The following is a 17714-nucleotide window of genomic DNA, read 5'->3' as shown; positions in this document are numbered from 1 at the left end:
TTGATAAATCATCAGAGCATACTGGGATGGGCCTTGTTCCAGATCCCTCGTGTGCAGGGATGTTGTGTGGGATCGCATTGTTCCGTACGTGCTCCTTATGTCGTGTTGAGATGAGTCGTACGAGGGTGTTCGTGAATATGGACGGCTCAAATATTACCGGTGCAGGTGCTCAGGCGTGACCGTACAAACACACAGCTCCCAGTCCTTCTCTCAGTCCTTCTCCCAGTCCTTCTCCCAGTCCTTAGTTGATTTATTGATAATTTGAAGCTGCTTGAAACTGAATCTCAATGTCCGCTGCATCAAAGTCTGTTAGAACAAGAGGATTCGTGTCTTGTTGTGGTTTCACCACGAGTTGAAATGTCTTTGGGCAATACATTAAAAAGAAAATCTAGTTCTGTATTCAGAGCTTTGTTTCTTTAGTAGAGGGGCCCAATTTGGTGTGCGGGTCAGCGGAGAAGACCCCCGAAGAGAAGGCCCTTCGGTTGTTTTGGACCCACATAATGAAGACCATCCCCTGTTGAAAAGCAACAAATAAGCGTTCTTGGTCTCTTCTCCTGCGCCGGCTTCAGCTCTGTGAAAAGATTCTTCCACCTCGTTCAGGTCCTGGTGTGAGGCTTTTGCAAATGTGCATTCTTCTACATTTAGGGGGCCCCTTTTTTTTCTCCCAATTCCCTCTAGATCTGGTGAATTTGAAGCATTCTGGAGTGAAAGGAGTGCAAAAAAAAAGGAAGTGGAAGAAGAAAATGAGTCCACATAAGGTTCAGATTAAATTGTGTTGTGTTGCCTCCTTTTTTTTCTTCTTCTCTTTCTCCCCCTCTCCTCCCTTCCCATCGGATGTTTTCATAACTAAACCAAATGTGTGCTTGGAGTCAGCCAAGAGCAGTCAGGAGAGACAGAGTCCCTGAAGCAAAAAGATCTTGAAGTCACATCGTTGAATGGAGTTTCCGCTGCCCTCTGGGCGTCCGGAGCCGGACTTATGAACCCGGTTCCTCCTCAGGGCGGACCGCTTTCTCCGCACGGCTTTTTCATTACTGCTGGGGGGGAAAGTGCATCAGATGGTTCTCGGTGAAACATTTATTAAACATTTGTCAGCTGCATTTTATTTATTTGTTTTGGTCCACGGGGCTCGTGGCTCAGCCACACTCCTGACGGGACGCTTTACACTCGCTGTCAGGCGGCGGTGATTTACCATCTCGCTCTAGCTGCTGGCTGGAGGATCGACATCTAGAAATAAAACGTTTGCAGAAACGTTGAGTCTGCAAGACCGCCGAATCTATTATGGAGAAAAGCCAAAACCACTTTTTACTCTTATTTAATAAAGCATCATATATCACCCCATGCAGAAGATCAATGCTAAACCCTTTTCTTATTGAATTGGATGTAGATAGGTCCAACTTTAGTAAAATATATATATATATATATATATATATATATATATATATATATATATATATATATATATATTATTTAAAAAAAGTATATATTTTGTGCAAAAAGAATAATTATATGTATGTATGTATATATATATATATATATATATATATATATATATATATATATATATATATATATATATATATATATATATATATATATATATATATATATATATATATATATATATATATATGTGTGTGTATATATGAATGAGACATGGATTCCCTTTAGCAGACCCTCTTGTTGAGGTCTCTCATCTCGAGCCCCTCCACCTTCACGGGCAGGCAGCTGAGGGTTCGGGGTTAGAGCACATGGCGTTGTGGTTGCTGCTCCTCAGCTCCCTCCTCGGCCCGGGTTCCTTCCACATCCCGTCTTGTCGTGGACCAGATGTTTTATTTTGTGTGTGCACTCAGAAGCTTTAACGCAGACGAAGAGCTGGAGCGGCGGCCAGGTGGAACGCTGGGATGTTTAGACCTCTGGGGAATCGAGAGCGGGAGCAAAGAGACATCATCCAGCAGGCGGCTGGGACTGGGGAACACATTGACCTCCGCTTGGCGTGCTCTCGGAGAAGGACGAACCTGCTCGCATTAAAAGCGTCTCTCCTCTTCCTCCTCTTCTTCCTCTCTCCTCCGCCTGTCCGTCCTTCGCCTCGTCAGTCGGGGTCCTGGAAAATATAAACAGGATGCAGTCTTGTCTGATCGTAAATCCCCTCTCGTCTGCTCCCTGGCCCCGAGCCCTGCACCACGTCCGCTCCCCTCCACCCTCGCCCTCGCCACCCCGCCTTTAGCTCCGCAGAGGAAGCCAGAAGCCTCTGTGCGTGTGCGTCTGTGTGACGCGTGCACTCGGTTGTGCGTCTAATATACTGTTACCCAACCCTGGAGACGCGGTCGTGGGTCTCGGTTTTGCAACTACTAATCATCGTCCACATTTAGCGTGTCATCCAGTCGGGAGGCGACCTGCCCTCCCACCTGTAGGGCTTCAGATCCGCACAGCTGGATGCGAGCCGACGCACACATGGCGTCCGCCGCCTCGTCGTAACTCTGCTTTTTCTCGCACATTCCTCTGCGCCTATTTCGTAATGATTGCATGCAATATTGTGACCAGCAGATGCTGTTTTCTTTCTTTCTTTCTGCTTTTTTCTTTGTCTGTAATGCGAGTTTGGAGGAAATTACAAGCAGAACAAGATTTCCCTGCGCGCTTGGAAATGTGTGCGTAAATTGTCGCATGCTTTTGATTTTGGTAAAATCTTTTTTTAGGAATGTCACACACTCAACAACAAAACTCCATTCCGAATAACATTCTATGTGGATGACGAGCAGAAAAACAAAAAGGTCCTCAATCAATCCCCCGTTTCCTCTCTGACGGAGATAACGGCTCAAGTGGTTGTTGAAACAGAAGGCCTGTGACCCCGGGAGGTCATTGGTTCGAATCTGCTGACTGACTAAGGAAGTTCCTGCAGCGATGCTTCCTTTTTAGAGCAAGGCACTCGGTGGCAACGGCTTTGTGTCCCAACAATAGAAGGCCGAGAAGCTTCTTCCGCGCAGGTCTCCAGTGGCAGATGTTTGCTGAGGGAAGTCGTGAAGTCAGAGGAGCAGCTGATTTACTTTAAATGATATCCTCAATGTTCATCAACATGGGTTTACATATGGCCATTCAAACTCTCTTGTTTTTTGTTGCTTCCACCTCGCTTCGGATACCAAAAAATGACCTGTGAGCCTCATGCTGAGTTCCCATGACGTGACTTTAGTCTGGATTTCTCTTCTCTTGTTTGTTTTCAGGGACCAGCCATACGGTACCTTTCGTATTTGTGTATTTATACAGGCTGTATACGCATATTCTGACGCAGCTGCCCGTGTTTTCTACACATGATTCAATCGGGGAGAGTTTCTGGTCCATCAGAGTCTTGGAAGAGCTCCAACCGCCAGTCACCTCAACGGTATCAATGCTTGAATGGGACTTGAAATACAGCTAACGGCTACATGAGCGCGACGCAGCCAGAGCGTGCGTGTTTAATAGCCCATCCTGTGAAACAAATACAATCTTTTTCGTGCCTCGTGCTTTAGAAATATGCGTTGCGTGTCTGCTCTCACTCATCGCCTCGGCATTTTGCAGAGCCGCCTGTGCGCCAAGATCTTTTCTCCTCCACATCAATCTGCCACGTCCCTCTTTTTGCCAAACAAAAGGCTCATTCTTGATATTGACGCATCGGCGTTTGTGTTGCTGTCGTCGTTTTTTGTTCTTCGCATGCCGAGGGTATTCAAACCTTAAGCGCTACAATTACGCTTCCCTTCCCTTCGGCCGTGCTCTCTTCTTCTCCCCAATAATGCAGGGCCAATTATTTATTTTCGCGGTCAAAAGGGGAATTAGTGTTCATTTTGAGATTTACATTCGCCGGGCGTGTATCATCGCGGCGTGTACGAGCCTGAATGCTTTCAGTTGAAAATGTTGCTTGTGGGTTTTTGAATGAAAACCCTAAAGCCACAACAACACGAGCATTGAAAAACAGCAGCTTCATATCCCTTGTTTTACATGCTTTTAGTTCCTAAATGATTCGCCCCTTTCTGCTGTGAGATGTCGACAACGGAAATGTCTTCTTTACTAACTTGGTTGAGACTTTCACATCACTTTTAAGCCATTATCATCTTGTTTTTTTGAGGAATCTAGCTGAACCTTGTGATCTCTCTCTCTCTCTCTCTCTCTCTCTCTCTCTCTCTCTCTCTCTCTCTCTCTCTCTCTCTCTCTCTCTCTCTCTCTCTCTCTCTCTACAGGTTTACATGCACTGAGGCGAGCGCTGGCAGGTTCCCCCCGACAGTCAGACCAGCAGCTGACTGGGACGGTGACCGTCACTCTGCAGGACCTCCAGTGGGCCATGTCGATCGTGAAGCCGAGCGCCATGAGGGAGGTCGCCATCGACGTCCCCAAGGTACGGCGCCGCCTCTCGATCGCCGCCCTCTCTCGCTCCGGTTCCCCTCCATCACTCCATCTCTTTCTGTTTTTAGACTTGTTGGAAAGCCAGCAACGTTGCTTTGTTTTCAGCACAAAAATGCCTTTCCTTCATCCTAATATTGATTCTATAAGTTATAGCGGATGGAAGTTCTTTGGCTGGTTAATTTGACCAATCGGCAGCATGCACACTGCAAACTCTGGGTTCTACCTCCGGAGCAGGAACTACATTTAGTCCCCGGTTCCACTGGCCGAAACGCAGGAAAGGATCCTGGACTTGGTTCCTGGTCCCCGGGAAAAGTTCCTATTGTGAAACAACAGTGTGTAAATGAAGGGATGTGTGCGGTTATGGTTATCCCCGGAATCAAAGAAAAGACATCAAATTGGAAAAGTGATGCCTTCCAGGCCTGACAAACATAGTTCTTAAAATCTTGCCAAAATGTGTCTGTGTTGTGTGTTTAGTCGACCAAGAGGGTTTACAGAAATGCAGCTGGTCAGAAGAAGTAATTAAAGTTTATTAGCGCCTTTCTAGAGCAGACATCACAGTGTGCATCACAGTAAAAGACAAATAAAACATGAAATATAGACACAATGGGACTGTACGTGTAAAGTGTAAATGATGAAACAAAAGTGTAAACAGGTGGGTCTGGAGCTGCTTTTTAAAGGTGCACACAGATCTTAAATCTGTGGGACGGAAGTCTAAAGTTTAGGCTTTCGTCCTCACATTTTCAGCCGACATGCGGCGAAGGGCCACGGGTTGGATTTGAACCCGCGGCCGCTGCGGTGAGGACTCGTGGTAAGGCCTGCAGGAGGCTTAGAACAAGGTACAATGAGCCGCCGTCAGAAGAACTCCGAGATCTACTTGTGATAGAAGGATAATGTCCGAATTTGATAAAGAGCGTAAAGAAATCCACATCTGCGTTACATAAGAAGGCAAGTGGATAGGGAGTAAAGAGTAATCGGCATCAGTTGTGTCTCAGTCGCGTTCCACACATCGGATCAGGAAAAAGTCCCCAAAAAAGTAGAAATAAACCCTTTCACAGGGAAAAAAAGGGAAGAAACCTTCGGGAGAGCAACAGAGGAGGATCCCTCTCCCACGGATGGACAGAAGCAATAGATGTCATGTGGCCAGAATGAACAACCTAACAGAGTTACAGCACATTCATTGAATATGACAGATTATTCATATGAGTAGTATGCATGGACCACGATCCACAACTAATTTCCAACCCAAAACGGCGTCATAATGCAACCAGCGCTTAAAAGATGGGGTCAGGCCGAGGAAGAGTGGAAATGACCCTGTGGCCCTTTTACCCTCCGCTGCAATGAAGATGAATCGCTTTGCTCGCAGGAGAGAGAGAGCGAGGGAGAGCGAGGGAGAGAAGGAGGGAGGGGGGGGGACAGTGGTGAGACTCCAGGATGTTTTGGAGTTTGCATGTGCAAGACATAACGGACAGGAAGAGGGCTAACATCATCCTCCACCGGTAATTGAAAGCAGATCGGGTCGCTGACTGTTCCTGCCAGCGACCCCCAAAAAAAGAAAAATAGAGAAAGAGGTGGAGGAGGAGGAGAAGAAATGTCCTTCCTATCCCTTCACCCCCTCTCCCCTCTGCAGCACTGAGCTCACCCAGAGACGTTCAGTCCTTGCGGCCGGTTCCTGGAAACAAGAGCGAGGAGTGAGTTTGAGTTTGGAGGAGTTTTTTTTCTTCTTCTTCTTCTTTTTTTTCTCTTTTTTCTTCTTCTTCTTCTCTATCCCCGTAGTGCAGCTCAGCGCAGCTGAAAGGCCAGCCACAGAGCCCCGGACTTGATTATATCCACATGAGTGCAAACATTTGTTTCTAATCCATTTTATATAAGAAACTTCCAGCGGTGCCGGATGAATGCGCGCCTCGGAGACCTGCTCGGATCACGTATCCAGAGGGTCGGCTTTTGCAGATCACGCCGCTCCATTTATGTTATATTTCCATGTGTATGAAGTGAAAGTTAATTCTTAATCCTTTTTGTTTGTTTTGTGACGAGACATCTTACAGCATTTCTACATATATATTTACCTTTTTTGTCATCTTTCACCGTGCAGTCTGGCTTTAATATTTTCATTTGGCAGCTGTATAACAAGCCCATTTATTCCTCCTTTTTAAAACGTGCTCCTCGTCTCCCTTGAGTCTTTTTTTTTTTTTTTGTCTGAGAAGTCCCCCACACCCTCCTTCCAACCCCATCAAAGGGCCAGAGCCTGAGAGGCCCCTTGTAAAGTTCAGAAAACAACAGTAAAAGATAATAACTGGGTCTCGTACCAAAAGAAATGGAGGGAAGAAAGAGGGGAAAAAGCAAAGGTGTGAGTCAAGACGTTTGCCTTCTAATTCCACAGACGCTTCATTCTTGACAAAAAAAAAAGCACCTTGCAATTAATGTTACTTTATATTGTCGTCTCTTACAATGCCTCCTTAAAGTCTGCAGAGACTTAGCCAAAGGAAAAAGACTGTAGACGTTACAGCGTTCTGCACAGCTGCTTCCTTGAAGGAAGGAGGCGGTGATTGGCAGGTTTCGTCGGGGAAACTCGGAGGGAAGAGCTTTTATTTCAAAAACGCAAAAAAAACAACTCTGGATCAGATTGCAGGTTCATTCCTCGCGTTTGTTTTTGATTCATGTCCCATGTCTGATGGGTTTGCTCGCTACAGTTTGGCTGCAAATGACAGGAATCTGTCTTCCACCCTCACTTAACCACATGAAGACACGCAGTATCTGGTGAGCGGTCAAATCACAGAACTGTTTACGCAAGTGTGACATGGGACGACCACACCAGGAAGTACACTACCAGTTGTCTAGAAACTGCAGAGAAACATTTAGTTCACTTCATTTCTCGGCAAATTAAGCTCCAATGCTAATAGTGATGCAGCTGCATGAAGAGACTTTTCATGAAATTCAGGATTCTTTGTTTCTTTTGAGTCTTCTGGCCCTCAACACAATACACACAACATGGAGGACACACAACATGAACTCTCTCGTGAAATGGATGCTGTACAGCAGCTCCTTGAAGGCACCAGCCACATTGGTTGTCATTCTGCAGTGAAATGCATGGCAATGGAAGTATGAGGTCACTCTTAACGGACTTAAAAATAGTCCAAGTGATGTCCAACAAGAATTAGTTTGCCCGGCTGCCATGAAACTATCGAAGTCCAATGAGGATTAACTCCACTGGAAGATTGACAACCATGTGATACTGTTGAAAGCTCTGGCACGTCAGAGAGTAATTGCACGTCATCCCTTGTGAGCTTGTTTAGGTCTCCATTGAGTTCGGCCTCCTGCATCACATCCCCGTCCAGTAAATGCTTGTAATTGAGGTGCAGCCACGAGAACGTGTTTGTGTATCGCGTCTCTTCTGTTTCTTCCTCTCTCTCTTTCTCTCTGTCTCTGTCTCTCTCTCTCTCTGTCTCTGTCTCTCTCTCTCTCTCTCTCTGTCTCTCTGTCTCTGTCTGTTCGCTCGCCTGCTTCCGGCCTATATCTCCTTATCGCCACAACTCTCTCTCTCTCTCTCTTTTCATCCTCCCCTGCATCCATCCTTTCCTCCCTCCCTTCCTCAATTCCTCCCCTTGCACCTGTCCTTTCCTCCCTCTCTCTCCATTCCCCCCCTGCATCCATCCTTTCCTCCCTCCCTCTCTCTCCCTCCCTTCCTTCCTCTGCATCCATCCTTTCCTCCCTTTCTCTCTCTCTCCCTCCCTCCCCTTCCCCTGCATCCGTCCTTTCCTCTCTCTCTCTCTCTCCATTCCTCCCCTTGCATCTGTCCTTTCCTCCCTCTCTCTCTCCATTCCTCCCCTTCCCCTGCATCCGTCCTTTCCTCCCTCTCTCTCTCTCTCCATTCCTCCCCTTGCATCTGTCCTTTCCTCTCTCTCTCTCTCCATTCCTCCCCTTCCCCTGCATCCGTCCTTTCCTCTCTCTCTCTCTCTCTCTCTCTCTCTCTCTCTCTCTCTCTCTCTCTCTCTCTCTCTCTCTTCTCCATTCCTCCCCTTGCATCTGTCCTTTCCTCCCTCTCTCTCTCCATTCCTCCCCTTCCCCTGCATCCGTCCTTTCCTCTCTCTCTCTCTCTCTCTCTCTCTCCATTCCTCCCCTTGCATCTGTCCTTTCCTCCCTCTCTCTCTCCATTTCTCCCCTTCCCCTGCATCCGTCCTTTCCTCTCTCTCTCTCTCTCGCTCTCTCTCTCTCTCTCTCCATTCCTCCCCTTGCATCTGTCCTTTCCTCCTTCTCTCTCTCTCCCTTCCTCCCCTTCCCCCGTATCAGTCCTCCCCCCCCCCCTCTCTCCCTCTCCTTCCTCCCCCCTCCTCTCTCTCCCTCGACGCTGTCCATAAATTGTTTGGTATTTACAGTATGTGGCCAGGCGCCAGGTTTCCATTAGGTGCTTTCGTTCCCCGGAGACGGCGCCGGTGGCCTGGGATGTGTTACCTCTGGATGGAGAGAGAGGGAGAGAGAGGGAGAGGGAGAGAGAGGGAGAGAGTCAAGTGAGAGAAGAAAGAAAGATGGCAGCGCAGTGAAGATGAGACGGATAAGAAGCGGAAAGATGGGCAGAGGAAGGAAGAGAGAGACGCTCTGCCTTCACATGCTCTGCTGGCTGTCTGCAGTTATCTGATCAGGGCCGTTTGGATTATTGATTAATCTGTTGATCACATTGTCCACGTGTCCCATCAATGTGCCCAAATCAGTCGTGACCCGGCATTTTACACAGACACTCGTGTGACAGCAAAGAGGTCTGATGAGTATCGCTGTATACAAAATGAGTGAGGTTCACAAAAACCACAGCAGTTACTAAACAAAAAAGACCTTTTTTATCTGATTACCAAGCTGTAGGACTTCCTGTGTAACCTGATTTCTGCAACTAACCTGGTTTCTTCTGTGCATGTGAATGTAGAAGGAAGTGCAGGAGATAAGACATAAAGATAGGGAGAAAGAGAGGGTATGGAGGTAGATAAAAAGAGAGAGAGATGGGGGAGGAGGGAGGGAATAATGGATTGTTAATGAAGAAAGAGAGACGGGAAGGATGAGATAGAGGTCTGAGAGGGTTTTGGATGAGGGCTTCTCTCCTTATCTGCTGTATCTCCTCCGGTTAAACCGCTGGACTCCCTGCCTCCATCCTCCCCTCCTCCCTTCCTCCCTGCCTCCTATCCTCCCTCCTTCCATCCGCCAGACCGACATCTCTTGGCCGACTCCGTCTGCCGTTGTTCGCCCAAGTCCAGAGTTTCCTCCATTCTCCTTCCAAATATGCTTTTATATTTCACTTCCCTTCCTCCTCCCAAATATCCCCCCCACCACACACACGCACACACACACCTCTCTCTCTTTTAACTCGGGCGGTCGGCAGGTTTAAAAGGTCCTCCGTGTGTGTTACACGAGCGCGGCGGTGACATCAGCGTGCAATCACCGTGTGTTTGGTCGGCTGCATTCATTGTTGGCGATGTGTTTGTGTTTGAGCCGCCGCCGATTACAACCGTTTGATACCGCAGACGATCCGGAGGCAGTCGGAGCGCCGCATTAGTCCGGAGATCGGTTATTAGGACTTGGCCTCTCGTTGTTGTCCGCTCCCAGTTTAATACCCAGGATGCAGTTTGTTTGATTGCACGTTATTGTGTGACTGATTAATAACCTGAACCTGACACAACCTCATCCATCATTTTGATTGGATTCCAGACGGCTGCTTTTTCTTCTTCTTCTTCTTTTCCTGCTCCTCGTTCTTCTTGTTCTTCTTCTTGTTGTTGTTCTTCTTCTTCTCCTCCTCGTTCTGCTTCTTCTTATCCTGCTCCTCGTTCTTCTTCTTCTTCTTTTCCTGCTCCTCGTTCTTCTTCTTCTTCTTCTTCTTCTTCTTCTTCTTCTTTTCCTGCTCCTCGTTCTTCTTCTTCTTCTTCTTCTTCTTCTCCTCCTCCTCGTTCTACTTCTTCTTCTTCTTCTTCTTCTTCTTCTTCTCATTCTGCTGCTTCTTCTTCTTTCTTCTCCTCCTCATTCTTCGTCTTCTTTTTCTTATGCTGTTCCTCGTTCTTCTTCTTCTTCTCATTCTGCTGCTTCTTCTTCTTTCTTCTCCTCCTCATTCTTCATCTTCTTTTTCTTTTCCTGCTCCTCGTTCTTCTTCTTTCTTCTTCTTCTCATTCTGCTTCTTTTTATCCTCCTTCTTCTTCTTCTTCTTCTTCTTCTTCTTCTTCTTCTTCTTCTTCTTCTTCTTCTTCTTCTTTCTTCTCCTCCTCGTTCTTCTTCTTCTTCTCATTCTGCTGCTTCTTCTTCTTTCTTCTCCTCCTCATTCTTCGTCTTCTTTTTCTTATCCTGCTCCTCGTTCTTCTTCTTTCTTCTTCTTGTCATTCTGCTTCTTTTTATCCTCGTTCTTCTTCTTCTTCTCCTCATTCTGCTTCTTCTTCTCCTGCTCCTTCTTCTTCTTCTCATTCTTCTTCTTCTTTCTTCTCCTGCTCCTCCTCCTGTTTCGTCATTGTTTTGATCTTTTACTATTGTTCATGCATATTTTCCACCATCTATTCATTACGGGTAATTTCTTCTTTTTATGGCACACAAACCAAACTCTTATGTTGCGTTCATGTACCCTGGATGCTCCATTAAATGCTAAAGTTTAGGATTTGTCTGTGTATTTGGAAGAACATTAGGATTAGATTGTGTTTCTTGGACATTTCCTCTTCCACATGCTTCATGCTGCTGGTACCAGCACTGCAATACAAATGGAAATTGGCTGTTCTTCAACTTAAAAAGCTTAAAAAGAGTTCCCTGACTTTACGTCGTCTCCTCCTTCCAGGTCCGCTGGTCGGACGTCGGCGGGATGGAGGAGGTGAAGCTGAAACTGAAGCAGGCCGTGGAGTGGCCCCTGAGGCACCCCGAGGCCTTCACCCGCATGGGGATCCAGCCCCCTAAAGGAGTCCTGCTGTACGGGCCCCCGGGCTGCTCCAAGACCATGATCGCCAAGGCCCTGGCCAACGAAAGCGGGCTCAACTTCCTGGCTGTCAAAGTGAGTTTTTATTTAATCAATCGGTCATAAACGGTATCTTGTTTATCTTCTTTGTCTTGTGTGCGGTGTTTGGTGACGATGGGCTAAACAATGTGCTTTTCTTCATGTCATGTTCTAGTTGAGTGAACTGACAAAACACTGCACTACAATGCAGGTTTAGTGATGACCGGTTTTCTGATTGGTGACTAGTTTCAGACCAGTTTAACTTTTGTTTGCAACTTAATAATCGGTGCCAATTTCAGAACAGTCCCCTATCCAAAGGAAAGTTATCGAAATGAAAGAAATGAAACACACTTCTCACCTGTCCTGATGAAGAGAAATTCATGATAAAATGTACTGAAACAAACAGCTTTCCTTAATTTTCCTATTAAATAATTCCATATATGCCATTGTGAACATTGAACTAGCAGAAAAGCCACAGTTTGCTCTGTAAAGATGTAGATAAAGTAAAGTCCACCTGAGCAGAGAGAAGGAAGCCGCTCTCCCTCCATGTGATCCGAGCTTCTCTGCTTTTAATAATTATGCTACATGGATTTTAGGTCACTCGGCACATCAAAGAAAGCTGTTACTGATAATACTAAAATAACTATACTGTCAAAAACAACTAAATAATAGCCTAGATGAGCAGCCTCTTGCTCGTGTAGCGTCCTTCCCTCGTCTCCTCGTCACTTGACACAAAAGGGTAACTTTACTCCAACGTTGTTATTTGTGATAAATAAATACAGCAATCTTTTTTTCTTCATTTTTGACACTTTATGCTCTGTGGGTTTTGTAACGAGGCCGGCCGGTGAGTCGGTGGGATCCGTGCATCACATTTGCACAAAGACAGTTGAGTGGAGACGTTTCCCCGATGACCCGGAGGCCCAACTTCCTCTGCACACGGCTTCCCTGTCTGACCTTTGACCCCGTGTTTGTCCACCCCCTCCCTCCCTCTCATTCATCACCCCATCCTCCCTGTCACCCCGCACCTCTGCCCGGGTGACAGAGATTGATTGATCAGCGCGTTGAATTTTTGGATCGGTAAACACTTGGCGGAGCCCGTTGCCATGCGAGGCGGGAAGCTTCGACGGGATCTCTCAACCGGGGTCATTCAGGCCGTCTGCACCGGCTGTTTTTGTTTCTTTTTGCTTTAGGATGATGTGGTTTACGCAGCAACAAGAGCTTTTGTGTCTTGTTGAAACATCTATCTCATCTTCATCCTCCAATTACATCTCAACTTTACTCTTCGCCACATCTTAAATTCTAATATGGCCGCTACAGGACGACAAATTGCAGTTCTTTTTTTTGCATTAAAAAAAAGATTTGTACTATAATCTCGTGCAGCAGCTTTCACGTTTTCAAAAGGTTAAAACACATCCTGTCCCCGCTGCTTAAAGCCGCTCTCCAGCGTCTGCAATAACAGAATCAGGTTTTTCCAGTGCAGCGGTTGCTTTGACATAGATACAATATCCAGATTTAAATGTGGATACTTTAAGGCTCAGCCTGTTTCCTCTGTGTGAAAAAGCCCTATTATCATCTTGTCAATTTCAGTTTCCTCCCACTGCAGCCACTCACTCACACACACACACACACACACTCTCGCACGCAGCTCGTATCGCTACACTGTCAATGGTTTTAAACTCGGCGTGTCCGGCCCGTCGGCGCTGCCTCGGAGAGGGAGAGGAACCTGGGATTAATGAGTCAACCTCCACACTTACTGCGGGAGACAAAAGGGCTGGGAGTTAAGTGTCATCTCCTCCGCCGGCCCAGAGGTGTTGAAAGGGCGGATTGCAGGGGAGGAAGTTCTTCTTAGGGGCTGAGTGGATGTTTAGAAGACGGAGGAATGGATGACGGAGACCAAGAGGGTGAAGGAGGTCGAGTTAGTAGTAGGGCTGGTCGTAAAAGTACGATTAGTTGGAGTAGTTGAAGCGGTGGTTTTTATGGCCGGATTTGTAGAAAAATGCTGAAAAACAGCAGTCATCTGGGTAATCCGGGCAGACGCTCCGGATATTACGCCGCATTCTCGTCGTGCTGTTGCCGTTTTTTTTTTGTTTTTTTTTTTGCCCCTCCACTCCCAATCGCAAAAAATAATTACAACTTTGAACCTGCCATCCCCTGCAATTATCTTCATAACATTTGGTAATTGTGACTTAACCAGCGTAGCTTTAAATAGATTTTAGATTTGCAAAACAAAGCTACGAGGAAAAAGATCACAGTTAGGGGTTGAAATGACATGAACAGCGGCCTCCTGGGTGAAAGTCCCGTGTTTGGTCTACCCGTCCATCGTCCCCTTCCAACCCTTTCTCTTTGCCTTTCTCCATCTTTCCTTCATCAGTCGCTCTGACCGTCTACGAACGAGGCGGTCGGGTTTCTCATTTAGACGCTGACGGGTTCCTTCGCTGTTTCAGACGATTAAACTGAGATATTTGCCAAAAAAAATACATTATTCTAGTGTCAAAATAAGGAGAAATAACATATTTTCATAATTCAGGGTGGACACTGTTGCACAAGCGACGGCGGCGATACGGCACTGTGGCGTTCTCACTGTGGGAAAGTGTCTTTGTTTGCCAGCTGAGCCACACATGTTCCACACATACCGGCACACGGTGTACAGCGAGGATAGAAACAGCACTGTGGCATCACGCACGCTGCCCCTCATAACATTCTCACGCTGCGTTATCACTATTTCACTGTGTTCCTCTTTTTAATCTCCATGAGATGCCACAGGGCAGCAGCTGCTCCTCTGGTTGTTCGCTCTCAGTTTAAAACCGTCTACGACCACGGGGCCGCCGGCTGAAAGCGCGGCATAGGTACATCATAACCACAGCATAGCAATAACATAACCACAACATAACCACGGTTAGTGTCCTGAAGACAACCAACTCATACCTTTGTCATCATCATATTCTTTGTTTCAGGGTTTTTTAAATATCTTATGGGGACATTTAGCATTACTATTGTTGAGGAGGGAATGCAGGTGATGAACCAATATCTCCTTAACAAACACAAACCCATGCACAAACACACATCTTTCTTTCTCTCGTTGTAAATAATGTATTGTTAATATATATACAATCTTGTTAAAATACTTTGTCATCAATATTACGTAGTCATATCTTGTATGTATATTTGTTTTGTGGACATGATATACTTTCTATATTTGTATATTCTTTTTGAACAAAGCTCTAAACTAAACTATCGTCCGCAGGGATCCGTTAGTTCAGCCTGAAACTTGTAAACCAAATCATGTTTTTTTGTTTTTTTTAGGGTCCAGAATTACTGAGCAAGTACGTTGGCGAGTCGGAAAGAGCCGTGAGAGAGGTCAGTGCACGTTCCCGACCGGTCCAGCGACCGCTGTGTTCATACGTTTGTGCTCCGTCGGCGTAAAGTAACGCCGGCTGACATTGTTTCCTGGACCGCCTCGACACTGTTTTTAGCCGCGGATGCCCCGAGAGGTAATGTGTGGTTTCCTGTGCATGTGTTTGTGCCGAGAGTGATTCATTGGTCCCGTTTTCCTCTCCTCTCTGTTTTGTTTTCCAACTCCGGCTTCGCAGGTGTTTCGGAAGGCGAGGGCCGTCGCTCCCTCCATCGTCTTCTTCGACGAGATTGACGCCCTCGCCGGTGAAAGAGGAAGGTACGCACTGTCGCTTTAAACGCCCTTCCTGTCTGTGGTCACTCCGGTTTTATTTATTTTTAAACCGTTTTCAGCACTGTGGTCGCTCATTGTCCAGCGATGACAAACCGCACAGTCATCGCTGCGGCACGCTTTAATTCGCTATCCCTCGCTGCCCCGGCTCGTCTCACAAAGATTCACTTATGAATGGTCGGAGCGAACGTCCCAAAAAGAGTCGCCGTGACTGCACTATCGAAGCCGACCACTCGGTTCCCATGGTGTCCTCTCCAGACTTTTCTTTTTTTCTTGCAACTTTTCTTCTTTTTTTTTTTGAACGCCCTCACCGGCGAACACAGAACAGTCCTGTCTGGAGGCGCTTCAGTGGGATGGCACTGGGAACATCTGTGGCCTGAAGGAAAGAGGACGAGGGAGGGGGGGCGGACAGAGGACACAGACCGGAGGCGCACAAACACTTCATTGTGCCCGTCCACGGCAGATGGGGAAGGCCAAATATGCAGCGCGCTTCCTGGTGAACCAGTCGATGAAACTGAACGTTGTGTGAAGGAGCACGGAAAGGCCGAGACTGCAGCTCCTCCTTGGGCCGCATGCTCTCAGGAGCACATCCTAAAGGCCCCTCTTATGAGGAAATATATATATATATATATGTATTGGATATGTAAAAATGTCTAACTTTTCAGGACTGTTCCATCTCATCGTTGCTTATGAGATTCACCACTTGAAGCTCTCAATACAGGATGTGTTCCCTTGTCTCCGGAACCACTTATCTCTTCCAATCAACGGAGTGAGATAAGCCGGTCGTTCAGTAGACGACGCTTTGGAAAATATATATTCTTTTCTTTCTTCCTGAAGCAAACTTCTGTTCAGCTCAGTCTTGACTCGGTTCCCGTGAACATCATACGACTCAACTGCAACCTGTCTTTCTGCAGTTGCTGCGCCTCGGGGCCGCTCGCTATTCAAACAGTAAAAAAATAAATAAAATGCACTTAGCTCTGATCCAGAATCGTTATTTATTGGTCTTCACTTCCTGCCATGTTTAATCAATGAAGTGGCTCACGCACGCCGGCAAGAATTCAAACCTGTTGACACAACCAGATCTGTGTGTGTGTGTGTGTGTGTGTGTGTGTGTGTGTGTGTGTGTGTGTGTGTGTGTGCGTCGTCTCTGGAGGCAGGAGATGAGAAGCACCTGTAAATCTGTCAGCCTACCTGCCACGAGTCTAAACTGGTGGAATGAAATGAAGAAGACAGAAGGAAGACAGGAAGAGAGGCAAACTAGGAGGGAGGGAGGAAGGGAGGGAGGGGGAGATGAAGAAAAGAGACCCAGAGACTGACGGATACAAAAAAAAGAGCAAAACATTCAGGATTGACTGAATTGAAAATAAACTTGACTGCATTCCAGAAAGGAAACCAAGAACAGATTAATAGGATAGTTATGAGAAATGAAGGATTGAGGAAACACTTTCCTCCTTTTCTCCCCTCCCCTCATCCCCCCTCCTTTGTGCCTCTCTTTCTGACATCCTCTGTCCTTTTGTCTCGCCCTCTATTGCTCACTTTCTCTCCCCACTGTTATTCTCCCCCCTCACATTCTCTCCTTCGTGACCCCGTCTCTCTCCAATCCATTGCTCTCCGTCCTCCTTTCCCTAATCCTCCTTCCTCGTCTCCCCTCACCCAAACTCTCTCTCTCCCCCTCCCCCCCTCGCCCTGTCTCTCCCTTCATATCTCAGTGACAGAGCTCCTTTGTGTTCCTCTGCGGCCTTGTCTCTGCTAATGACGTCTGGCACTTCCTCCGGCCCTGTCAACAGAGGCCCGTGTGTGAAGGGCGGCTGTCTGCGCCGCGTTATGGAGAAGAACCACCTTGTGAATGCAGCCGCGAAAACGTCGATGAGTTCCTTAAAGGGATACCGCTGGCGATGGATAGAGATTCTGTTTTTCTTACTGTCAACATATCCGTTGCTGAAAGTACCGATGGGTGTTATTCCTCCTGCGCTGTGGGGCTCCATTTATTAGGAAAGAAAACGGATCCATGATCTGTGATCACCATGAACTCCCTCTGTGGTTTATGCTCAGTGCACCGTCCTGCTGCCGAATACTCACTAGAGCAACTCGTGTATACTAATCCGCTGCTGAAAATAGTCCCCATTGAATGCACTATAATCAAGAGCAAAACCTCCTATCTGAAAAATTTACTTTTTGGAGAATACAAAAAATAAGCTGTTTTCTTGCAGAATGCTATTTGTTAAAGATACATAATACAAAATACAAAAAAAGAAGAATACACAAAGTGCAGATGGGAGGTTTTCCCCCACTTTTCCTGGATCATTTTGCAGATTGGAGGTTTTGCACTTTGGCCATCGATATACTCAATATGTCTGCGTTAACGCTTGCTAAAAACCACAACTATTAACCATAAAATGGTGGATGCTGGATAATTTTTTCTCAAAGGTCTGCGTCATTTATCACAGAGGCAGTGGCCCATCTTTTAATATTGTGCTTACAGATCTCAGGAACACTGATCAAGGGCTTGTGAATAATTTGCATAAAATTGCATGTTCGTGGGCACACCATTTGAATAATTGGAATAAGAATAACAGGTGCGACGTTAAGAGGACCAACACAGATACATTAAAATGACTATCAGGGCTGATTGTGGCGCTCAAACTATCTCCTGCTGATCTGAGAGAGAGCTGGGACGCCTGGGTGGGATGAACCCCGGCGTTTCCGGCTGAATCGGCGGAGCGG

The 17714-nt window shown here is 46.6% G+C and overlaps 1 protein-coding gene across 1 annotated transcript in view; it reads left to right on the top strand.

Annotated features, from left to right (window-relative positions):
• Positions 1-17714, top strand: part of afg2a (AFG2 AAA ATPase homolog A) — a gene marked incomplete at its 5' end in the record, with an annotated part of 97838 nt that overhangs the window by 13623 nt on the left and 66501 nt on the right. The window contains 4 exons of the mRNA XM_079228262.1: positions 4206-4360; positions 11156-11365; positions 14612-14665; positions 14899-14978. Of these exons, the coding sequence (XP_079084388.1) occupies positions 4206-4360; positions 11156-11365; positions 14612-14665; positions 14899-14978 (499 nt within the window). The remainder of the gene's footprint in view (positions 1-4205; positions 4361-11155; positions 11366-14611; positions 14666-14898; positions 14979-17714) is intronic.

This window comes from Taurulus bubalis (genome assembly GCF_910589615.1).
Source record: "Taurulus bubalis genome assembly, chromosome: 13".
Lineage (NCBI taxonomy): Eukaryota > Metazoa > Chordata > Actinopteri > Perciformes > Cottidae > Taurulus > Taurulus bubalis.
This window is presented reverse-complemented; position numbering and strand designations above follow the sequence as displayed.